Consider the following 26,182-nt stretch of genomic DNA (forward strand, 5'->3'; position numbering starts at 1 on the left):
TCCCCAAGTCTGTGTGGGTTTTCCCCAGGGGCTTTAGTTTCTGTTCACTATTGGAAATGTACTGGGGATTGTAGGTTAATTGGGCGGGATGGGCTTATGGGCCAAAATGGCCTGCAACCATGCTGTATTTCTAAATTTAAATTTAAGTCTAAAAATGTAAATTACATTTACTACTCTCTCTACTTGCACTGACACTTTCTTGAAGTTAGACTTGCATACAAAGATCTCTTTCCCCCACTGAATTCTCCTCTTTCACTCTCCTCTTTCTTCCCCCCCTCCCCACCTCATTTGGTTGATCTGGCTTCTTATACCACTGTTCACATCTTCTCTATTTGTCAGATTTTGGATTTTCTAGTCACCCACTTCAAGTATGATTAATCTTCCTCCAAGTGACCCCTTTGTTTTTTCTTGCCTGTCTCAGACATCTGCCAATCCTCTGGCTCTGGAGGTAAAGAGGAAAATCTAGAAGTGCTGGGGTCAAGTACAATACCCAAATGTGCTGCAGAACCACAGGAAGTAAAAGATATCCATTGTTTTGGGCCAGGCCCTTATTTGGAAATAAGAAAAGAAAAAGCAGATGGCTGAATTTTTTTTTTAAAAAGGTGGAGGGATGGCGAGGAGTACAGGCTTAGAGGTTGGAGGGTAGAAGAGGGGGTAAAAAGCTGAGAAGTGATGGGGGAGAGACAACAAAAGGTACCCCTCTCATAGGATAAGTAAGGGAAGGGGTGGAGAGCTGGAGGAAAGGAGACACCATTGGGTTAACTGAATTGGAGAAGTTGATATTAATGCTGTATGATTGGAGACTGCCAAGATGGAATAAAAGATATTTTTCCTGTGATTTGTGGGTTGCCTAGGTTTGGCAGTACTTCAGGGCATGGATAGATCAGTTGGAGTGGCAATGGTGTGTGGAATTAAAATGTACAAGAGGAGAGAGGAAGGAGTGAAGATGCGAGGAGATACTGTTAATTTCGGAGAGACCGGAGCAGGCAGAAACAATAGCTTGCTGGAACAGTCCTGTTTGTGGACCTTGGGGAAATAAATAGAAGTGGAAAGTGGGTTGAGACTCCATCCTGCATTGATTAATTTTCCTCCACCTGACCCCTTGTGTTTTTTTTGTGCTTCTCTCCCTTTCTCTGGCATTGTCTAATTATTTGCCTCTACCTGGTTCACTGACCCAACCTGGAGTCCCTGTCCCATCCTTCCAACTTTGTATAACACTTCCTCAGTCTTGATAAAAGGTTTCAGTTCATTGTTGACCATTCTTTTTCTTCCACTGATGCTGCTTGACCTGCTGAGTTCCTCTGGCAGAATTTGTTTATTGAGCAGGCTCTATGCCTTCATCGCCCTGTTCATTTATGTTACCATTTTCAGGGAACTATGTACTTGCAGACCCAAGTCTGTCTGTTCAACAATACTCTTCCGGACTTGTGTGTGTCTGGCCCTGTTTTTACTTCTCAAATACCTACTTTGCACCTGTCTTGAGTTAAATTCCATCTGCAATTCTTCAGGCCATTTTCCTAGTTGATCATTATCTGAGTAATCTTTTGACAACCTTCATTCTTCAGTCTTCCACAAATTTTAATGTATTCAATGAAATTGCTAATCATACCACCTGCATTCTTGTCTAAATCCTTAATATAGATAACAAGCAACAGGGGACTGTTCTCACTACCCCAATGTGGAAAAACAATCTGTCACTACCACCCTCTGTCTCCTACCACCAGGCCAATATCTTGGAAAGTTCGAAGCGTTTACACTGTGTTTACTTTCTTGGGATTGTATGCTTCCTAATTTTCATGTTCAACTCTCATATTAGATACAGTTGGGCAAAGGAGTTGAGTGACATTTGTTTTGATCACACAACCTTTGCCATTTTTTAAACGGTAGCAAGTTCCTGTGCTGCTTGTTTCAAACTTGACAACTGCTTTGTATGTACTGCTAGTGAGAATGATGGGGTTAACAAAGCTGATGAGAAGAAGAAAGCTGCAGAGGAAAAGCGAAAGAAACAAGAGCTTAAGAAAGTGAAGGAAGAGGAAGAGAAAAAAGAGGAGAAAAGGATGGAAAAACCAAAAAAGGAACTGGTCAAAAAGGAAGGAAAGAAGGACACTGCAGAACCCAAGCGAAGAAGGAATACTAAAACCAAGTCAACTTCGGAGTCAGAAGAGGAAGAGCCAGAGAATGAAGTATGCATTAACCAATATCTTGTGTATGGAGAACAGATTATTTCAATTTTGAGTACCTGTTTCATGTTTGTTCATCTCCTATTTTATTGGGGGAAAGTGAAAGTTGGTAACTGTACCACTTGTGTATAATTTTGTAGAGGAAGATGAATACTCAGTAGCCTTTACAGAAGATTTGGGGCATGAGTTCATTTGCATTTCTGAAACTGTCAAATATAGGTTGAATGCCCCTTATCCAAAATGCATGGGTCAAGAAGTGTTTTGGATTTTGGAACATCATTTTTAAAAAAAAAAATGCACTCATTCGCTTAGACCCAAAGATGCATGCATTCACATTACAATACAAATGTTTACATAGTGGGATCAGTGTGGGGACTTAGCGGGCTGTTGGGAGAGCGCAGGGCAGTGCGATCCGTGTGCGGATTGATAGCGGGCTGTCAAGATTTCTGAATCGAGATTTCTGAACTTATGGAATCACGGATGAAGAAAGTTTGGGGTTTTGAGTATTTGGATAAGGGATATTGTACCTATATTGGCCATACAATCAATTATTGAGTTTAATCTTTATTGTAATTTTCAGTCCAATTATTTGGGAATGTTAACTGAAGATTTTAGTCAGTGGCCTGTCTCTTAAATGCCCTCAATGTTTCAGCTTCCAACACCATCCCTGGCAAGGCATTCCAGGTACCCACAACTCTGTGTAATTTAAAAAAAAACTTGCAATCTCCTCTGTACCCTTTCCATAGCTTCCACATCCTCCCTATAATGAGGTGACCAGAACTGAACACAATGCACAAAATGCCTTCTTAACAAAGATTTGTAGAGTTGTAACATGACCTCTACTACTGAACTGTATTAATGAATCTCAGCATCCCATAGTTCTTTTTAACTATCATATGCACCTGTGCGGCAACCTTGAGGGATGTATGGATTTGAATCCCAAGGTCCCTCTGTTCATCCACACTCTTAAGTAACTGACCATTAACCCTGTACTCAGCCTTTTGGTTTGTCCTTCCAAAATGCATCACCTCACACTTACTCATCTGCTACTTTTCTGCCCAACTCTGCATCCTGTCTATATCATCTTGTAACCTTTGACAATCTTCAGCTCCATCCTTAACTCCTCCAACTTCCAAGTCATCTGCAAACTTACTGACGCATCCTTCCTCCTCTTCATCCAGGTCATTTATAAAAATCACAAAGAGCAGGGGTTGCAGAACAGATCCTTGCAGCACTCCACTAGTCACCAACCTCCAGGCAGAATATTTTCATCCGCTACTACTCTCTGCTTTCTTCCTACATTTTATCCATACAGCTAATTTTCCACTGATCCTGTGACTCCTGACTTTTTGGATGAGTCTCTCGTGGGGGACCTTGTCAAAAGCCTTGCTAAATTTCATGTAGATAACATCTACCATCCAACCCTCAACAATTTCTTTTGTTACTTCCTCAAAAACCTCAATTGGATTTGTGAGGTGTGACCTTCCCTTCACAAAGCCATGCTGACTATCCTTGAGTAGACTACTCCAAATGCTCTGAGCTTCTATCCTTCAGAATCCTATCCATTAGTTTACACACCACTGACTTAAGACTCACTGGTCTACAATTCTCAGGATTCTTCATGTTACCATTTTTTAAACAAGGGGACTACATTTGCCATTCTCCAATCCTCTGGCACTTCCCCTGTGGCCAAAGAGGATTCAAAGATCATAGCTATTGCCCTAGCTATCTATTCTCTCACTTCCCACAGCAGCCTGGGGTGCATTGTGTCTGGCCCCGGGGACATATCAATCTTGATCTATTTAAGAAGCTCCAACGCCTGCTTCCTTCATCTCCACATTGTCCAGCATGCAGAAGTGTTCAATTTTGATCTCACTGTGATCAAGATCCTTTTCTCTTATGAATATTAATGCAAAGTATTCATTTAGGACCTCCCCAACCTTCTCCGCCTCAAGACAAATGTGCCCCCCCCTTCATTCTCGTCTGTTCTTCACATACGCATAGAACGCCTTGGATTTCTCCTTAATTCTACATGCCAAGGCCTTCTCATGCCCCCTTTGAGCTCTCCGAAGACCTTCCTTAAGCTCCTTCCTGGCTACCGCATACTTATCATTTGCCTTCCTGCTTCCTATATCTAATATATCCTTCCTTCTTCCTCTTGTTACCTGACCTGCTTTGTCACCCATTGTTCCCTTTTCCAACCATCCTTTCCTTGTCCCAGTAGGGCGAACCTATATTGAACCCTGTACCAGTGGTCCCGAAACTTTCTCCACATTACTTCTGTGCTTTCACCCTTAAACATAGGTTTCCAATTTTCATTCCTTCATAATTAGCCCTTTCCCAGTTAAGTACTTTCCAATTTTGACTGTTTTTATCCTTTTTCATAGCTATGTTGAAGCTAATGGAGTTGTGGACACTCCCCAAAATGCTCCCCCACTGAGAGGTCCGCCACCTGACCAGGTTATTTCCCCAGAACCAGATTCAATATGGCCTCTCCTCTAGTTGGCTGATCCACGTACTGTGTCAGGAATCCTTCTTATTCACACCTGACAAATTCAGCCCCATCTATCCCTCTTGCAGTCAGTAGGTGCAAGTCAGTAGTATGGAAGTTGAAATCACCCATAACTTCAACCCTTTATTTCCTGCACCATTCCAAAATCTGCCCGCTTATCTGCTCCTCGGTGTCCCTATAGACTGCTCACAGCACAGTGAATAGCTCTCTCCCTATTTCTGACTTGCACCCATACTAACTCAGTGGAAACTCCCTCTGCAGCGTTCTCCCTTACTATAGCCGTGATACTATCCCTGTTCAGTAATGCAACTCCACTCCCCCCCACCCCTTTCTACCTCCTATTCTTTTTAATAAACCCTGGTACCTGCATCAGCCAATCTTACCCTTGCTCTAGCCAAATTTCAGTAAAAACTACATCATAGTTCCACGTACTGATCCATGCTCTAAGTTCATTTTTATTCCTAATACTCTTAGCCTTCATTGAAATAGACATTTCAAACACTAACTGGCTTCCTTTATATTTTGTCCCCTGCCTGTCCTTCCTCACCACTCAGAGTACATAGCATCATGCTTTTGTCCTTCTATACTAATCTCTGCACTCACATTCTGATTCCCAACCCCCGCCAAGCTAGTTTAACCCCTCCTCAACAGCTTTAGCAAAAATCTCCCCGCCAGGATATTGTTCTCCTTCCAGCTCAGGTGGAGCCCATCCTTTTTGTACAAGTCAGACCTTCGCCAGACGGGATCCCTAAATCTGGAGCTGTTAAAAGAAAATGCAACCTATCATTTCTGTTCTGTTCCAGAAAATAATATTAATAAAGGGTGGATTTTTGGGGGAATTTACCAGATCTATGTTAAATTCCATACTCTAATTATTCAAAACTTATCTATTAATGTAGTTCTTGATTTAATTTAGCTCGTATTTCTTCTCAGTTTTCGATCTGAATGCCAGTTTAAGATCATTGTTTCACTTGCAGGAATGGAATCTGCTGTCACTGACAGTAGCAATATTTACCTTTGATTTGTGGAGTTGTTTATTTTGATCCTAAAGCAAAAAAATTTACAACTTTCCATGAGTTTTACATTTTTTTAAAATGTATCTCATATTATCAGGATAGCACTCCAAGCGGAACAAATTGCTAGTGGGTCACCATGCACCAAGATGCTTTTAATCGTAAACTGTTATAGAAGAATGCGCAGCAATTGTTTTTTCTAATACTCCTTTTGTATTTTTTTCTCTTATTTACGTTTGAAGGAAGAGAAAAACAAGAGGACAAAATGGGATATCAGTAGTAGACGAAATGTAATGAAAAAACAGAATGAGAAGGAACAAGAAGAAAAGCTGCGCAAGGTAGAAGAGAATAAGAAAGATGACCTGTAAGTGCTCATTTCTGCTACAATTTTCTTTATTGCACAATTGTTCATTATTGAAAAGGTTTTCATTGAGTAATTACACTGAATCTCCCTCCAAAAGGTTGTGTCTGGGTGCTGTTGTTCTCAATTGGGATATCTGATGTTAGAGGTTGAAGCCTGGCAGGAAGTATGGACACAAAGGAGAAATTTTAACTGGGAATAAAACTGGCAGAACCATCAAACAGAGAATAATCTTGATGAACGACTCAGGCCTCAAATGTTGAACGACTCAGGCCTCAAATGTTGATTCTCCTAGACTTCCTGTAGATACTGCATGATCTGCTGAGTTTATTCAACGATTTGTATATTTCTCTACAATACCAGGATCTGTAGACCATCCTATTTAACAATAAACAAAGCAAGTTTGGTGCACTGTCTTTGCCTCACTGCTATGCTTTATCCATTAAATTCATATTTTTATTTGTATCTAGACAAACCAAAGAGGACAAAGAAGGAAAGAAAGAAGAAAAACTCAACTTCAAGAAAATAGAGAAAAAAAGAGGTATGCAACAGACTGGTTTTATTGAATGATCATCAGAAGAGCTGACTGAACATATTATATGGCTTTCTTTATCTTTGATCACAGAAATGTCAATGGAACTGAGACTACAAAAATTGCATAGTGAAATTAAATTATCGCTGAAGATTGACAAACCTGTGAGTATTTACTGAATTGATTTTGTACAATATTGGGACTATTCTAAACTCATCTGTCTGAAAGCAATGCTATGTACCATTTTTTTTAGTAGTAGATCTTTTGCCAAGTGGTTACATTTATTTTAAAATAAATGGAGGACACAATGTTGACTCAGCCAAGTCATTCTTTGGATGTTGAATCTGAAATGTTGGCGTAACTTGTAAAACTAGCATTTCTCATATCAGGCATAGATGGGGAGGAGAAACAGTTCATGTTTGTGAACAATTTGGATGAAAATGTAGGTGGAATGATTAATGAATTTGTGTGAAAGAAAAAAAATAGATGATGTTGTGCAGCCATTCTTTCCTTCTTTAACTCTTCCCCCCCCCCCCCCCCACCAAGCCTCAGCAAATTTATGGAAAGGTCGTGGATTGAAATCCTAAAAAAAATTATGTAGTTGGTAGAGGAGAAAAGAACAGAAGAAATGAACTAAATGACTGCTTCACAGGGAAGGGGTCACTTAATTGCCCCTCATGTGTCCATTAAAATCCTTGCTTCATCTTGAGTGCATGAACAGTGACATGGCAAAGGGAGTGTTGTAGAACAGAGACTAAAGAATATAGTTCCTGAAAATGGGTGGTGAAGAAGGCATATGGGCTTTGAGTACAAGTTACAGCTGTACAAGATATGGGTGGGATTGCACTTGGAATAATGGTGAACCTATGGTAGGATGTGTTTAATCTAGAGAGAATGATTGAAAAGGATGTTGCCAAGACTGGAGGGCTGAAGTTATAAGGAGAGATCGGATAGCGTGAGACTATTTTCCATGGAGCAAAGGAGGCTGAAGGGTGATTTTATAGAAGTACATAAAATGATGGGTGGCAAAGTTCTGGTGGATGGTCAATTCCATCCCCCCCCCCCCCACCTCAGTCAAGAGGAGTTTCGCCATTCTCAATGGAGGTCCCATGGGGGCCACAGCACATTTAAGTAAAAGCCTTATTTTCTTTTCACATCATGTAACATAATTGTTTTGTTTTTTTTTAATATGTTGTTGGCAGAGGACAATATAGAAGATATCACACAGGGTCACAGGGAGAGGGGCTCGTAAACTTTAAGCAGGGTCCTTGGGTTGAGAATGGCTCGTCAAAAACTTGAGGAATGACCTTAAGATGAGAGGGGAAGAATGTTAATAGATACTTGAGGGGCAACTATTTTCATACACCGGGTAGTAGGTGTTTCGTACTAGCTGCGATATGAAATGATGTTGGTACAATTACGATATTTAAAAGATATTTGGACAAGTACATGGATAGGAAAGGTTTGGAAGAATATAGGACTAACTTGGATAGACAAATTGGTGTTGATAAGTTGGGCCAAAGGGACTTTTTTCCATGTAGAATAACTCAGATTCTAGATAGTATAAAACTTTTCTCTGGCAGAGGTCTCTTAAGACCAGAGGACATAGATTTAAGACACAAAAGGTTTAGAGGGAATATGAGAGAGCATGTTTGTCATCTGAAGGGAGGTTTCAATTTGGAATATACCGAGAAAGTGGTGGAGGCAGTTGCACTAAACGTTTATATATTTTTTAAAAATCTGGTTGAGTACTTGAAGTACCTGGGCATAGTATTCTGTTAACCAAATGCTGCTAAATAGGATTGGAATGAATAGTTGATGGTTGGCATGGACATTATGGAATGAAAGGCCCCTTTCTGTTCAGGATACTTTCACTTTATGGCACTTCATACTGATGATGAGCAGTTATTTGAATGGATTGCTAGCATTTTCAGAGGACAGTTATACAGTGCCCTCCATGATGTTTGGGACAACACTTTTTTCTTTTATTTTTACCCTGTCAAACAATTCACATGTGATTTTTTTTTTAAAGTACACATTCCAGATTTTATTCAAGGTTATTTATATACGTTTTGGTTTGACCATGTGGAAATTAAAGCACTTTTTATAAAAAGTTCTCTCATTTCAGGGCATCATAATGTTTGGTACATTTGGCTTCACAGGTGTTTAGGATTACTCGGGAATGTTTAATTGCTTCATTGGTGCAGGTATAAAAGAGCGAGATATGCTTCTGAGCTTTTGATTCCCTTTGAAGTCATTTTTGTCATTTTTGTCAACTTTGTCAAGTTGTCATTTTTCAACATGGGACCAGAGTTATCAAAGTTGTGAAAGTCAAAGAAGCCATTATGAGACTGTAAAACAAGAATTAAAACAGTAAGAAACATCGCTCAAACCTTAGGATTACCAAAATCAACAGTTTGTAACATCATTAAGAGGAAAGAGTGTACTAGTGTGCTCAGTAATCGCAAAGAAAACTCCCCAAACTCCTGTCTGACAGATCAGAAATACCCTTCAGGAGGCAGGTGTAGTGGATCTGTCAATGACTACTGTCCACAGAAGACTATACAAACAGAAAGACTGAGGCAACCCTGCAAGATGCAAACCACGTAAAAAAGGATGGGCATATTACAGTTTGCCAAGAAATATTTAAGAGCCTTGGGAAAAAGTCTTGTGGACAGATGAGACCAAGATTAACCTGTATCAGAGTGATGGTAAGAGCAAAGTGTAGAGGTGTAAAGGAACTGCCCAAGATTTGAAACATGTAACATAATCTTTGAAACGTGATGGTGAGGGAATTATACTGGACATGTATGGTTGCCACATTTATCTTCATTGATGATGTTACTGCTGATGGCAGTAGCAAAATGAATTCTGAAGTGCATAGAAATATCTTGTCTGCTCACATTTGAGCAAATGCCCCCAAACTCATTGGGCAGATCTTCATCCTTCTGCAATACAATAAACCCAAACATATTGCTAAAGCAACAAAGGAGTTTTACAAAGCTAAAAAACTGGAAAATTCTTGAAAGGCCAAGTCAGTCACCTGATCTCAATCCAATTGAGCATGCCTTCCATATTTAGAAGAGAAACTGCAAGGGGACAAGCCCCCAAAACAAGCTGGAACTGAAGATGGCTGCATTAGAGTCCTGGCAGAGCATCACCAGAGAAAAGACTCAGCACCTGGTTATGTCTTTGAATCACTGACTTTAAGCAGTCATTGCATACAAGGGATATGCAACAAAGTACTAAACGTGACTATAGTCATGCGCCGTATAACATCTGTTCGGGCAATGTCCAACTGAGTATACTGTACGTCCGTGGTCCCATAAGGTTATAATAGATTATCTCTTGCCTATTTCTATATTTATGGTGTGCATATTTTTACATTGCAAATTGAAATTAGTATGAATTAATGATTTAATCGAATCGGGTCATGTCCATTGCGTCCTGTTCTCTGATCAGAGAATGGGACGTAGCGGACGTAACCAGTTAATATGGTGTTGGCATAACATCCTATTTCACAGAACGTTACGTGGACATTAAGCGACGCACGACTGTACTTTAATGTACATATTGTTGCTTTGTCCAAAATATTATAGTGTTCTGAAACCTTGTGTTTTTGATTCTTAATTAATTTTGTGCCTGTCCCTTTAAGAGAACTATTGTTTGTAGGTGTTACCATAGTGACTATGATGTAATATGTCGTAATATCTGCCCAGGCTAACTGCTGGCCTCTCATTCTATAAGATGTGAAAGGAAGCATGGGCATGAGAAATTTTTCTTTAAATTTTTGTATCTCTAAGCTTTTGTAATAAGTTTTGTACCTATATTTTTGTATCTTTATACAGTAAATAGTTTGTTATTCATCGTTATAAAAGTCTCGTAGCGAAACTATTCAAAATGTTTATCTGTTCTATCAATGTATTAAAAGTACATAAAGTAACAGCCACAGGATTTGATTTCAAAAGAGATCAAAATTTGGGATATTGCAGCTCGTGCTTTGGAAGATGATACTCTGAAATTGGGATATATTAGAATAGGGAAAGTGTCGCCTATAGACTGTATATAAAGTGCTGTAATTTCCACATGGTCAAACCAAAATGTACATAAATAATCTTGTATAAAATCTGGAATGTGTACTTTAATGACATGAGAATTGTTTGATTTTAAATTTAAAACTGGAGCATAGGGGCAAATAAAGGAAAAGTGTCTTTGTCCTAAACATTATGGAGGGCACTGTATCAATCATGTTGATTTGGAATTGAATTATATTATCCACTCAGAATGAGGACAAAGAAGAACTATTTTGTTTTTATCCCACACTTTGATCCTAAAGTGTATGCATGATTTAAAAAGCTGGCTCACTGAGGAAATATTCCGTGGTCAGGGATGCATATTTTTGGGATCTAAAAAATTTCAGTTTGTGGCCCATCTAGAATTGCTGAGAATTCTGAATGCAAAATAAAATACAGTTATAAAGCATAGCATTTATCCTGCAGTTTGTTTGTTTTTGCTGCATTCGGTGCTTGCTTTTTAGTGATTGTATGAAACAGCAGTGCATGAAATAGGAGAACTTGGATTCTGGAAGTGGCAGCAGAGGGAACAAGTACCAGAAGCATCAGTGGGAATGAGGAACATGGTTTCAGAGATGGCACTTGTAATACCAGAAACTGGGCAAAGAATGAAGGGCAATGCTTGTGAACGGAGCAGGGTTGTTGCTGGTGCCCCAGGAAATTAAAAAAAGTTTGTTCAAAGTTTAGGATGTAAATGTGGACTTGTTTCTGGTCAAAATAGTACTGCTGCCTTTTGATAGGTCCTGAAGAGTACAGCACAAGTTAGGTACAAGTTTTCAGCTCGTTAACTTGACCATGAGAAAATTCTCCACTTGGTTGAAAAGATCAAGTTATTTGGGGAAAATAATACACTAGCAATTAATTTTGAAGTACAAATTTTACGATCGCAAACTTACAAACTCAACTTTTAATGTGACCTTGAATTTCTGTCCTTTTAGGATGTCAACAAGTGTATTGAGGCCTTAGATGAACTTGCTGCTCTCCAGGTCACTCCACAGCATCTGCAGAAACACAGCGAATTGATTGCTACGCTCAAAAAGGTTAGATTGTCCAAAGCTGGGTATTTTTAAATAAGGTGATCTGTTATTCTGTGGGGGAGATTGATGGTCTGAATGGTGTTCACAAATAGTTTCTTGTCTTGAGTGGACCAGTTAGTGTACCACAGAGTGATGCAGCTTAATAGGATGTATTCAAAGGTGTAATTGTATAAGTTGTTGAGGGACATGGGTAACGTACCAGATTTCCTCAGGCTTCTGAGGAAGCAGAAGCACTGTTATGCTTTCTTGGCTATTGCATGGGCCTGGCTAGACTGGGACAGGTTGCTGGACAAGTTTACTCAGAAAGTAAAGCTGTCCGCTATCTGCGTTCCAGTACTGCTGATGTGGACATGGGAGTGAACATTATTCCTCTTCTAAATAGTTTATGACAATTCCTTGGTTTTTCTAGCATTGAGGAAGAAGTTGTTGTCCTGGGGTTGTCTGCTTTTTGCCATAAATCACTGGATAATCATTTTGGAATTTCTTTCTCCCCTATCTTGAATCCAACATTTGAGATGAAATTTAATACTTCGAAATGAATGATCTAAGAGTCGGCATATATTTATTATGCTTTCTTTGAAACCAGGCAGAGCTTTGATCTGTTGTTTTAGTAAGCCTTGTAATGGTGCTATAGCGGCACTACAATTCCCAGGAGGCATCAAATTGGCCATGTGACATCAGTGTTTGATTATGTCAGCGCGTTTCGAGCACATGATTCTTGGTTTTAAAAGGTTGCGTAGGTGATGCAGAGTAAATCTGTTTGATTCACTCTAAAAACGCCTTGTGTGGTTATTTTATCATGTCCACTGTGATTCCAGTGGCCACAATTGGTGACCCTGATGAATCCAAAAACATTTTTGAACAAACATGAACTCTGCAGCCGTTGCCTTGAAGCTACTACCTTTCGGGACAGCTGAGTCTGAACTGTGGTTCCAACTGGCTGAAGCACAGTTGAATTGGACACCACTCATTATTACCATCTTGTCTGTGCCCTGGACTAGGCCATCGTTAAGAGGGTTGGCGACTTCTACGGGGTCCACCACACACCAGCAAGTATAAAAGCACTTTCATTATGTGTATATGATATGACCCATAGGGAAAGGGCAGCCAAACTACTACATTTTGATGTTTTGAGAGACTAATGGATGAAATGCTACTCCTGGCAGCTGGCAAAAGGCCCAATATATTATTCAAGCAGCTCTTTTTAGAGCGAATGCCAGATGATATTTGGCTCTTGTTATCCAAGTGTTCATTTGAAGACCCAAAAGCTATAGCAGTGGAGGCAGACATTCTATGGCTGGCTAAATAGCACAGCAAGGAAATACAAGCCTGCACAACCAACCCTTTAGATATTGACCCTGTGTCACACTCTAGTGCTCTTAATTCATCACTCCCTACAAGCAGGCAATGCCCCAAGACAAGCAAGCAGCCTGTGGACACTAGTCTTGGTGTTATTACCACAGGCATCAGGGAGTAAATGCCTGCAAGTGCTTTCCACCCTGCCCATTTGTGGGAAACACCCAGTAAGGGCTGTAGCAGTTGACAAGAAACCTGCAAGCCTATTATATGTATGGGACCAGTTGTCCCAGCAAAAATTTCTGATGGACACTGGTTCAGAAGTTGGTGTATTTCCACCCACCGGTTTTGACACACACTACCCTAATCTGGACCTGCAACTATGAGCAGTTAACAGTTCCAACATTCCAACCTTTGGTACCAGGAAGATGAATATCCAGTTCGAGAATCATCTTTACATTTGGCCATTTATTACAGCAGCAGTATCCCAACCTTTGCTTGGTCCAGATATTCTTCAGGCTCATTCATTCCTCGTCAGTTTAAAAGGACATTGGCTAATAGATGGAACTACTTTTCAGACTATTCCTCTGGCAGATGTCTATACTCCTGCTCTGCATCTTTAAATATTAAGCAAACCAGGAGATGAATTCTCCAAGCTGTTGGAAGATTTCCGAGATTACTCCTTTACAATTTTCTGCCTCCACTGCAAACCATGATGTTACTAATTGCATTTGTACTAAGGGCCTTACTATCCATGCTAAAGCACGCCACTTGTCTCCAGAGAAGCTGCGTTTACCTAAGGAAGAGTTTGCCACGATAAAGGAACTAGGCACAATTCGTAAGTCTGATATTCCCTGGGCATCTCCATTACTTATGGTCCTGAAACACAATGGAGGTTGGTGACCTTGTGGAGATTTAAGGTGGCTTAACGAAGCCACCATTCCGGATCGTTATCTGATCCCTCATTCAGGATTTCTCAGCTAATTTTCATGGAGCAAAGATCTTCATCAAAATAGACTTGGTGCATGGCTATCACCAAGTACCAGTAGAGCCAGAAGACTTTCCAAAAACAACAATTGTTTGGGTTGTTCAAATTTTTATGAATGCTATTCAGATTAAAGAATTCCACTCAATCATTTCATCAGGTGATGGATATTTTAGGACATGGTATGACCAATGTCTTCATTTACCTCGACAACATTTTAGTGGCCAGTGGGACTAAGGAAGAACATTTGGAAGATCTTCTTACACTTTTTATTCATCTTCGAGAGGGAGACCGTAGGAAAATTGACCCCATACCACCAAAAACTGCAAATATGTCTTCGTCCGAAGGTGAACTCTTGGTCAACCTTGACCGACACCCTACAAAGGAACTCAGGATACTCAAACTAGGTCATCCTGTATTTTGGACATTGGAGGGAAGCCATAGTCTTTCACTATTGACAGGTTTAAACCAGCTCATGGACAAATCTTCCCCACTGCAGCAGCCAACAATCTGTTGCATAGATAGGCAACCTAAAAGACAGACAAACCTTTCTGCCGGTTCTGGGGGGGTGGGCGGGGGCGGGCCGTGTAGCGGCGCTATGGCGGCACTACAACTCCAAGGAGGCATCAAATCGGCCATGTGACATCAGTGCATGATGGTGTCAGTGCGTGTCGAGCGCAATTCTCACCTTTAAAAGGTTGTGCGGGTGATGCAGAGTAAATCCATTTGATTCACTCTAAAGGCCTTGTGGTTATTTCATTATGTCCACTGCGATTCCGGTAGGCCACATTACCCCATTTGAAAAATACATAGGGTCTGAGCTCTAGTTAAGGAAATTGTGTTCAAGCAATCCATTGTATCTTTGAACATTATCGTAATCTATCGTAAATGCCTTTGTATAGGACAAACCCAGATCTTGCATCTAAAATGTTGATTGAGAGTGACCCTTTTTATGAGATGACACCAAAAACAAATCTTGCACTTACTTCTGACCAGTGGATGCTGTTAAAAGCAAATCACAATATTTTAATGATAACTAAAATATTTGTTATTAAAATGTTGTGATTTTGCATGTATATGCTATGTGCAGTTTTTTTGCCCTACTAAATGGTAGTTTTACCTCGTCTGCGGAAAAAAAATCTCAGCTTGTACATGTAGACAAAAGAACTGCAAACAAGTAACAATTGTACAGTACAGAGAGAGGGAAAAAAAAATCAATAAAGTGCACAAATAAGAGTCCTTAAATGAGTCCCTGATTGAGTTTGTTGTTGAGGAGTCTGATGCTGGAGGGGTAGCAGCTGTTCCAGATTCTGGTGGTGCGAGCCTTGAGGCACCTAGACCTCTTAATTGATTTTTTTTATGGCAGTGAGAATAGAGCGTGTGCTGGGTGCTGTGGATCCTTGATGGCTACTGCTCTCTGATGGTGACGCTCCCATCAGATGTTCTTAATATAGTGTGGAGGGTTTTGCCTGTGGTGTCCTGGGTTGTGTCCACTATCTTTTGCAGGGCTTTATGCTCAGGGGTATGGGTGCCCCCATACCAGACCATGATGCAGCCAGTCAGCACACTTTCCATCTCACCTCTAGAAGTTTGCCAGGGTTTCTGGTGTCGTGTCAAACCTCTGCAAACTCCTGAGGAACTAGAAGCTCTGACGTGCTTTCTTCATGGTGCCTTTAGTATGTTGGGTCCAGGAAAAATCCTTTGAGATAGTGACTCCCATGAATTTAAATTCACTCAACCTCTCCATCTCTGATCCCCCAAGGATCACTAGATTGTATATTGTACCTCTTCCTTTCCCTTCCTGAAGTCAACAATCAGCTCCTGAATACAAGGTTGTTGGTGCACCATTCAGCCAAGTTTTCAGATCCTGAATAGTTTCTACTATTATTTCCTAACACTGAATGTTGAAAAGGATTCTGGAAATTCCAAGCATGAAGTCTCAAAATTCCTTACAGCACCATTCAGGTTCTTGATCTTGTGCTAACCTGTATGTAGACTCATCATTTTAAGGTTTAAATTTTATTTGGATATTTTAAAATAAAACACTCTCAGCTCTTGCAAGAGAGCCAACAGCAGGTAGACTTGGCAAATGGACCCTGTGAGGAGCATTGAGACTTTACAAGTAACTAACAAGGTATGCGCATTTGTGTCGGAGCCGGCAGGAAGATGGTGGCAGTGTTGCAACTTTGTTAAAATAAGAATTTTAGATCCTTTGTTTTGGGAAACCAAATTTTAAGTTTTGAAGATGGACCTATATAATGGTAAAACAGTGGAGTAGCTGACTAAACTTGCAAGCTATTTTTGAAAGCTTAAGAGGGACATGAGGGCCTGGGCTGATCTTTACAGAAAGTACATTGGCATACATGTATTTGCTTGACTTTAATTATGAGAAAAACAGTTTCCTATCCTTGCCCTCCAACAGTTTTATTTGTGTGGTTGCTTGACCTTGATATCCTCTCACCAGAAGTCTACAATTCTACATTCATTTCATTTTGATTTCCTTGGTCTTCTTTTGTTACAGATGCGAAACTACAAAGCCAGTCAAGATATCATGTTCAAGGCAGATATGATTTACAATAAATTTAAATCGATGTTTTTGGTTGGTGAAGGTGATTCTGTGATTGCCCAGGTACTGAATAAATCTCTTGCTGACCAACGGCAACACGAGGAAGCTGCCAAGGCACGAGAACAAGACAAGAAAAATGATCAACTAGAAACAAATAAGTCTGAAAGCACTGAGGAACAAGTGATGAGTAATTTTCATTTTTCTTTCTCTTGCCCATAACTTGTTCTGAAAACACTGGGATAAGTTTGCTTGCGTAATTTTTTTAAAAAAGTGCTCCCAAGTGATGGGGAATTAATTAGCGGCCTTTAGTGGCACGTGAAGTGACAATTTTCTTCCATTTTTGTCTGTTCAGAACAGGATAGTTGACAGGGTATCTTGTACCTTTAAGTTGCAGTGGATTGCAATTTTTCCCTCAACATACGATCCTTACAGTTGTCAATCTGTAATAGACTTTTTTCTCAGACTTCTCCATTATCAGTAGAATCAATAGGCCCACTTGTAGTGCTTTCTTATAATCTTCCTTTCTTGGATGCAATATCTTCACCAGTACCACTCTTGGGTATTGGAACACACAGCATTACCACCTTGTCAATGGGCAGCCCTTGCAGGATATCTAAGGATTTAACCACCACGTCTTGCTCATCTTCTGTTTTATTTTAAAAAGAATCCTGGGAATTATAGACCAGTGAGTCTTGAGTCAGTGGTGTGCAAACTAATGGAGAGGATTCTTAAGGATAGGATAGGATCTATGATCATTTGGAGAAGTACTGTATTTCACGGCTTTGTGATGGGAAGGTTATGCCTCACGAGCCTAATTCAGTTTTTTTGAAGAGGTTTTTTTAAAAAAAAAAGAAATTGATGAGGGTAGTGTGGTAGATGTGGTCTACGTAGATTTTAGCAAGGCTTTTGACAAATTCCCCCCACAAGAGACTCATCCAGAAAGTCATGAGTCACAGGACCAATGGAAAATTAGCTCTGTGCTTTTAAAAAAAAATTGGCTTGCAGGAAGAAAGCAGTAGTAGTGGAAGGGAAATATTCTGCCAGGAGGTGGGTGACTAGTGGAGTGACGCAAGGATCTGTTCTGGAACACCTGCTCTGTGATTTAAAAAAAAAAATATATATATATATATATATATATATATGAATGATCTGGATAAGAGGCGGAAGGATGGGTTAATAAACTTGCAGATGACACGAAGGATGGAGGGGTTGCAGATGGAGTGAAGATTGTTGAAGGTTACAAAAGGATATAAACAGGATGCAGAGTTGGGCAGAAAAGTAGCAGATGGAGTTCAATTCTGTTAAGGATACATTTTGGGAGGACAAACCAGAAGGCTGAGTACAGGATTAATAGACTGTGGGTGAACATAGAGACCTTGGGGTTCAAATTCATACACCCCTCAAGGTTGCTGCACAGGTTGATAGGATAGTTAAGAAGGTCTGTGGATATTGGGCTTCATTAATAAGGGGATTGAATTCAGGAGTAAAGAGGTCATGTTGTAACTCCACAACTCTCTGGTAAGACTACACTTAGAGTATTGTGTTCAGTTCTGGTCACCTCATTATAGGAAGGATGTGAAAGCGATGGAGAGGGTGCAGAGGAGATTTACCAGGATGTTGCCTGAATTGGAAAACAACTCTTATGAGGCAAGGTTAGCAGAGCTGAGACTTTGGAGCCTAGAAAGATGAGAAGAGACTTGATAGATGTCTACAAGATTATGAGAGGGTGGACAGCCAACACCTGTTTCCTAGGGCAGGATCAACAAACACCAGAGGATACATGTACAAAGTTAAGAGGGAAGTTTAGGGGAAACATCAGGGTTAAGATTTGTTTTTACAGAGTTGTGTGTGCCTGGGATGCCTTGCCAGGGATGGTAGTGGAGGCTGAAACATTGGGGGCATTTAAGAGACACTTAGACATACTCATGAATGAAAGAAAAATAGAGGGTTACAGGGTAGGGATGGTTTAGTACTTTTTTTTAAGAAAGGATATATGGGTCGGCACAAGATCAAGGACCTGTACGGTGCTGTAAGGAATTTTGAAACTTCATGCTTGGAACTTCAAGGATGCTTTTCAGCATTCAGTGTTAGGAAATAATAGTAGAAACTATTCAAGATCTGCAAAACCACCCTCCACTACACATCAACAGCTCTGTAATGGAGAGCATCAAGTTCTTTTGAGTTCATTTAACGAATAACCTATCGTGGGCGCAACTTACTCTTCACTTGCCAGGAAGGCGCAACAACAATTGCACTTCTTGAGAAGACTGAAGTGGGCAAGGCTTGCGTCCACTATTATGTCAACCTTCATTTCTATTGAAAGAGTCCTGGCAAGCTGCTTCATAGTGTGGTATGGTTGCTGCAGAAAAATGGGTCGGAGGTCAATCCACAGGACCATAAGAGTAGCAGAGAGGATCACTGGAGTCTCCCTTCCCCAATGATGCGATCTACAGGGATTGTTGTCTGGAGGGCACACAAAATCATTGAGGACCCCTTCCACCCCACACATAGCATCTTTCAGCTGCTTCCATCGGGAACAATATCAGAGTCAGTACCTCCAGGCTGAGAAACAGCTTCTTCCCATGAGCAGTAAGAATGCTGAATGACGAAAGGAACTGCTCATGCTAACCATTCAAGAGTTGTATTCATGAAACTATTTATTTGTATCTATGAATAATTGTCCTCCATATGTATTGTTTGTGTCTGTGTTTTGTCTGGTTGTGTGTCTGCTTGTTTTGCACCAAGGTCTGGAGAAAACTATTTTGCCTGGTTGGAATTGTGCAATCACAGGGCAATAAAGTTGACAATACCTGAGAAATTCAACCGGTCAAACAGTGTACTTTAAGTAATCGTTATTTCAGCAGAAGGGATCTTGGCCTCAAATTTATTTCTCCAGTAAGAGCCAAATTCCAGAGCAACACCAGCTTGAGCATTTTGTTTTTTTTAGTTAGCAATAAAAGCCCAATATGTAGCCCAATTGGAGAACAATCAGACTTTATTTAGTCTTGACCAGTATCCAGTGGTTTCTGCTGGAAAAGCTGAATATTTGAGTGAGAATAGTTTTAAATTGAATTGCAAAGAATACAAATCAAATAGAATGCCACTGTAAACTTTTTTGTTTGTGTGACAAGTAATATTCCAGTAGGCATCCAACAGAAACAAATCAGTGGGTGTTTTTGTTTTATTGTATTTTCATCACATCACAACACAGAAATGGGCCCTTTCACTTACACCTCACCTCATCCATGCCAGTCCATTTGCCTACATTAGATTCCTACACTTTTTCTTTTCAAGTGCTTGTCCAAATGTCTTTTCTACATTGTGTGTGTGCCTCTTCCATCTTTACCAGCTCATTCCAGATATACTGCATCAAATATGGTGGTCATGAATTAAATTTAAATGGGCTGAAAAATATTCCCATTTTTGTGGTCCATGGAATTGCTGGTACCATGTTGGATATTCATGCACTAACAAGCTGTTTTCAGCTTCCTTAATCTGGCTATTGTGGCTGATTGTGGACTTCAGAAGGAAATCAGGGGAATATGACCCAGTCCTCATCGAGGATTCAGTAGTGGAGAGGGTCAAGAACTTCAAATTCTTGGTGCTAGCATTTCCGAGGATTGTCCTGGAGCCTTCACGTTGCTGCAATCACAAAGAAGGCTTGCCAGCGGCTATACTTTGTGTCTGAGGAGATTTGGTATGTCAAGTCATTCATACCATGCTCACACAGTAAAGATGAGATAACGTTTCTCCAGGACCACAGAGCATATTTATATAAATTAGAATAGAAGATGAACACATTAAAATATTTAGACCTATACTGTGAAAGTCCATGGAACACTATTCACCTATGTTCTGGGAATTCAGGAGCCTGATGGCTTGGGGGGGGGAATAATCTGTTGCCCAATCTGGACGAATGATGTCACAGAAAACGCTTGTAAACTTCTACAGGTGTACCTTGGAAAGCATTCTGGCTGGTTGCATCACTGCCTGGTATGGATGTGCCAACTCTCAGGACAAGAATAAACTCCAGAGGGTTGTTAACTTGGCCTGCAACATCAGAGGCACTAGACCACTCTGTCGAGGACATGTACATGAAACAGGGTTTTAAAAAAGCAGCCTCTATCTTCAAAGACCTCCACCATCCAGGCCATGCCTTCTTCACTCTGCTACCATGGGGGAAAGGGTACAAAAGCCAAAAGATGAGCATTTTAATGGCAAAAGGACAGCTTCTTCCCCACTGCCATCAGATTCCTGAATAATCAATGAACTAAAGACACTGCCTTACTTTTTGTGCACTACCATTGGTTTTTTTAAAAACTTTTTGTAATCTTGTAAGACGGTAATAATATGAATGCACTGTGATGCTGTCACAAAACACCGAAGTTCATGACTTGTTCAGGACAAATTCTGATTCCTCTTCCAACAGATGCTAAAACGGTGAATGGAGAAACTGTATCACAAGATGCAGAAAATGATGTCCTCAAAAGAGTGGAGAACAGGGCTGGGGATGAGAAGAACAAAACAGACCCTGTACAGCCTCAACAAAACAGGTAGGAATGTGGAATGATATTTGAAGCTCAAAAGGAAATTAAAAGTCATTATGTGGGCAAGGATTTAAATGTGGCCCATACCTATGTTTTTATTTTTTTGTGGTGGCTTTACCATCTGGTAGAACAATTTAATAAGAACCTTGTTGAGGTTGCTTCTAAATTTGCATTAGCAAATCTAAACAACATGATGGTATGAACTCTAAAGTTATTACCAATTGGTAACCTTCCAGAAAGGCTTCAGGAGGACTGCTAAAATTACTTCTAGTCTTTTAGGGCACTCAAAATAGTGTTGATTATAGCACATGCCCATTGATGTACCTCCAAAATCTTATCAGGAAACACTGAATTGTTTTCTTGTGTTAATTGATTTGCAGACTTTCACACATGGCCATATCTTGGTGAAATTAGCGTGCCCAGATTTCAATAGATGTTCCTTGAAGGCAACGGAGCCCTATCCCAGATATTGGGTGGTTACTTGATTTTTAGTGGCAAGTTTCTTTGTTGGTTGAAGTGGTATCAATTTCATTGTTTAATCTCTGAAAATGTACCAGGTGTAATTTTAGTGAAGGTGGAAACTATCATTAGTGTTTAAACTACATTGAGTTCCTGAAGTTCTTTGAAGTGGGATGAATTTGGCTGATATAACCTCGTGTTGTTTCTTTTCGAGAAAGCTTTATTTCTCTTCAGAAATGTAATCTCTTCATGTTAAAACTTCTAAAAGAAATAATGTTTTGTGTTTTTTTTTCAGTGAACAGCATCAATCGGATGCATTGCAGTTGGCAAAAAAAACATCAGCTGATACTGCTCAGGTGGAGACAGGGGCACCAACTGAAAGCTGAGCAGCTTTCACTTTTGTCACCAAATCCAAAACACAGCTCCTCGTGTTGGAGTTTGGTGGGGATGGATGCTGCTTTTTGTATTTTTTAAGTGTTCTAATATGTAGACAATTTGCTATTTAACCCTGGATATCCTTTTGCAAAACACAGGAGATTAAAAAAAAGCAGAAAATGAGCACGATATTGTTACCACATAGAACTGCCGAAACTTAGGTGTATATTTTTTATTTTTTCTCTTCCCACGCAATCCCCCCCCCCCCCCCATCACAATTCTAAAATGTTCTGTATAATGTTGGAGGGTGATGGAATCCCTTCCTTTTTCATGTGTATAGTAATTCAGTGATGTTTGAATACGTTTGGTATTAACCCATAAAGGCCAAATCTGCTCTTACACCAAATATTCAATATTAGTTTTGCTGTTATATGTTGAAACTGCAGGTAGTATCAAGCATTTAATTTTTTTTTGCTCTGGAAAAGTAGATAAATATTTGAATTAGTTTAGTTTTTTAATTATGTAATGGTTCTGTGAAGATGTTAATTGGTCATAATGAACATTCCTAAATTGCTTGTAGGTTTTTATACTAGTCTTTACGATATTGAAAGCTTTTACAGAACTGCAGAAGTACTTTTAATGTGTTGTATTTTGCTTTGTACAAGGGGGACAGATTTAGGCTTTGCTTGAAACTTGCATCAAAATAAATGTTTGCATCACTAACAATGATCAGTTTTTTAAAAAAAAAATGGATATTAGGGTGGTGAGTGAATATTGTTCTTAGTTTTTAATTATTAATTTGTGAACTTTGCAAAAAAAATGCCCAAATATTTGAATTAGTTGCACTGAAGGTGCAAAATCATTTGGCGTCAATAAAATAATTTGCATTACATTCACAAACCTATTCTGAACTGTTTGCTTACTGGATAAATAACACTGCATAAGGTTTTTAAGTGCATGCCTACAGGCAAAATGGAGAACTGTAATATCTGAAAAAAGATTGCAAGATGATTAAAGCAATGTGAGAGTTGGGGTATATTCTGTAACATTACTGGTACAGAGAAGCAACAAAATATAGCCACACATGGAAGGATTAATCAAAGCTGGGCTGAATGCTTAAAACAGCTGTTGAAACTAACTATGAAATTCAAAACTATTGAAAATGTAGCAGGTAATGAATGCCTGCAGAGAACCAACATTTTAGATCAATGCTATTTATTAGAATTAGAAAAAAAAATAGCCAAAAATCTTTAAATCTTTTGATAGGTTGCAATGGGGAAAATAGCCAAAATGATTCCAGATAGTGTGAAAGACAGGGTGGATAAATGACTGGAAACCATTAATTTTGTGGTTTAAAAGGAATACAACCATTGTAAAGGTCAATGGTAAATCCAGTGGAAACTGTAATACCCCCAAAAAAATTAAATGTAGCACATAGTGCAATGCAATTAGTGTCAACACCTTGGGTCGAATCTGCCACTGTCTGTAATGAGTCTGCGTGATCTTATGGGTGCTCTGCTTTCCTCACACATTCCAAAGATATATGGATTTGTAGGCTAATGAGTCACATGGGAGTATTTGGGCAACTCAAGCATGCATCTCTAAATGTAAATATATATAAAATTGAATTTTGAATTACAAACCAGAGGTCTTATCTACTGAAGCTATATAGGTGGAATTGAGGAATGGGAGAGGGGTTGTGTTATAGACCACCCAATAGTCAGCAAGACTTGGATTAGCAAATCTGCAGAGAAATAGCTGCAAGAAACAAAGTTGTGAGAATAGGAGATTTGAAACTTGCCACATATTGACTGGGAATCCCATACGGTAAAAGGTGGTTGGCTTAGGGTTTTCAGATGTCTTCAGGAAAGCTTTCTAAAAAAAGAGGTACCAACGAGAGAGAGTGCAATACTGGATCTCTATTAGGGAACAAGACAGGACAGATGACAGAGGTATGTGTACGGGAACATTTTGGAGCCAGAGATCATAATGCCTTTAATTTCAAGTTGAATAGGGAGAAGGATAGGTTTATGCTTAAGGTTGAAATTTTAAATTGGAGAATGGCCTGTTTTGAGGAAATGAAAAAAAGATCTAGAAAGCATGGATTGAGGTAAGTTGATTTCTGGCAAGTGGAAGACCTTCAAAGGTGAAATTTTGAAAGTTTGCATGTTCCTGTCAGGATGAAAGGCAAAGTTAAACAGCACAGGGAAACCTTGGTTTTTGAGGGATATTGGGGACCTGCTTCAGAAGAAGAGGTGAATAGCAGGTATAGGCAACATGGAGCAAATGAGATACTTGAGTATTTTTTAAAAAAGGAAAAAAACAAAAAAAAATCAGGAAGGCAAAAAGATGAAGTTGCTTTTGCAAACAATATGAAGGAAGATCTTAAGGGTTTATGCAGGAATATAAGATTAAAAAGATTGTAAGGGACAAAATTGGCCCCTTTGAAGATATGAATGGTCAGCTATGTATGGAACCAGAAGAAATGGGGAGATCTTAAATGGGATTTTTGCATCAGTGTTTACTTGGGCAACTAGTACAAAGTGTAATGAAGTAAGGAAAACAAGCAGTGAGTTCTTGGAATGTACAGATTAGAGGAGATGCTTATTGTCTTAGAGCAAAGGATAGATATATCCCCAGGGCCTGTCAAGAAATTTCCTCGGACCTTGAGGGATGCTAGTCTAGATATTGTTGGGATTCTGGCTGAAATATTTAAAATATCCTAAGCCATGGGTGAGGTGCTGGAGGAGGTAGCTCACATTGTTCGGTTGATTAAAAAAGACTCCAAAAGTAACCCTGGAAATGTTAGGCTGGTAAATTATTGGAAGATCAGAAATACAGGTATTTGGATAGCCAGGGACTGATTAGTGATAGTCAACATGGCTATGTGCCTGATGGGTCGTGTTTAACAAATCTGATAGCTTTGAGATGTAGACTGGATGTTGTCATCACAGACTTTAGCAAGGCCTTTGACAAGATTCGTCAGGACAGTTCAGATGCTCAGTATTCATTGGTGAGAGTATACTGGATTTGGCATTGGCTATATGGGAGAAGCCAGAGAATGGTGGATGATTGTTTCTCAGCTGGAGGTGTGTGACTAATGGTGATCAATGTTGGGACCATTGTTGTTTTGTCATCTATATCAATGATCTGCATGATAATATGGTCAATTGGATCAGCAAATTTGCAAATGTCACAAAGATTGGAGGTGTTGGTGGGAAGATTTTCCAGGCTTGCAAAGGGATCTGACCAGCTGGGAATGGGCTTAAAAAGTGGTAGATGGAATTTACTGCAGCTTACAAAAGGTTCTGAGATCTAGGTCATGTTAGAAATCTAGAAGATGATATGGGTAAAAAGGAAATTAGGAGAGCCAGAAGGGGCCAAGCCCTTGGTGAGCAGGATTAAGAAAACCCCAAGGCATTCTACAAGTATGAAGAGCAAGAGGATAAGACGTGAAAGAATAGGACCTATCAAGTGAGGCAGTGGTTAATGTGCATGGAACTGGAGGAAATAGCAGAGGTACTTGATGAATACTTCAGTATTCCCAATGAAAAGGATCTTGGAGATTGTAATGATGATTTGCAGCAGACTGAAAAGCTGGAGCATATAGATATTAAGAGAAAGGATGCGTTGGAGATTTTGGAAAGCATCAAGTTGAATAAGTTGCCAGATGAGATGTACCCCAGGCTACTGTGGGAGGCGAGGGAGGAGATTGTTGAACATCTGATGATCTTTGAATCATCAATTGGGACGGGAGAGGTATTAGAGGGTTGCAGATGTTATCATTTGTTCAAGAAAGGGAGTAGAAATAGCCCAGGAAATTATAGACCAGTGAGTCTTACTTCAGTGGTTGGTAAGTTAATGGAGAAGATCCTGAGAGACAGGATTTATGAACATTTGGAGAGCTATGATTAGGAATAGTCAATATGGCTTTGTCAATGGCAGGTCATGCCTTATGAAGATGATTGAATTGTTTGAAGATGTGACTAAACACATGGATGGAGGAAGAGCAGTAGATGTAGTGTATATGGATTTCAGCAAGACATATGATAAGGTTCCCCATGCAAGCCATATTGAGAAAGTGAGGCATGGGATCCAAGGGGACATTGTTTTGTAGATCTAGAACTGGCTTGCCCACAGAAGGCAAAAAGGGGTTGTAGACAGTAATATTCTGAATGGAGGTTGGTGACCAGTGGTGTTCTTCAGGGATCTATTATGGGACTCTTACTCTTCATGATTTTATATA

The 26,182-nt window shown here is 39.8% G+C and overlaps 1 protein-coding gene across 2 annotated transcripts in view; it reads left to right on the forward strand.

The window, feature by feature from the left end:
• The window catches only part of psip1a (PC4 and SFRS1 interacting protein 1a), a 54,668-nt gene extending 32,006 nt beyond the window's left edge, over positions 1 to 22,662 (forward strand). For both annotated transcript variants that reach the window (XM_069924769.1, XM_069924780.1), the window contains 8 exons: positions 1,943 to 2,183; positions 5,948 to 6,069; positions 6,537 to 6,607; positions 6,692 to 6,762; positions 11,610 to 11,711; positions 16,511 to 16,742; positions 20,985 to 21,108; positions 21,857 to 22,662. In XM_069924769.1, coding sequence (XP_069780870.1) covers positions 1,943 to 2,183; positions 5,948 to 6,069; positions 6,537 to 6,607; positions 6,692 to 6,762; positions 11,610 to 11,711; positions 16,511 to 16,742; positions 20,985 to 21,108; positions 21,857 to 21,947 — 1,054 coding nt within the window. In that variant the 3' untranslated portion in view covers positions 21,948 to 22,662. The remainder of the gene's footprint in view (positions 1 to 1,942; positions 2,184 to 5,947; positions 6,070 to 6,536; positions 6,608 to 6,691; positions 6,763 to 11,609; positions 11,712 to 16,510; positions 16,743 to 20,984; positions 21,109 to 21,856) is intronic.
• The last annotated feature ends 3,520 nt before the right edge of the window (positions 22,663 to 26,182 follow it).

The sequence above is a fragment of the Narcine bancroftii genome, chromosome 1, assembly GCF_036971445.1.
Source record: "Narcine bancroftii isolate sNarBan1 chromosome 1, sNarBan1.hap1, whole genome shotgun sequence".
In the NCBI taxonomy this organism is placed as follows: Eukaryota; Metazoa; Chordata; class Chondrichthyes; order Torpediniformes; family Narcinidae; genus Narcine; species Narcine bancroftii.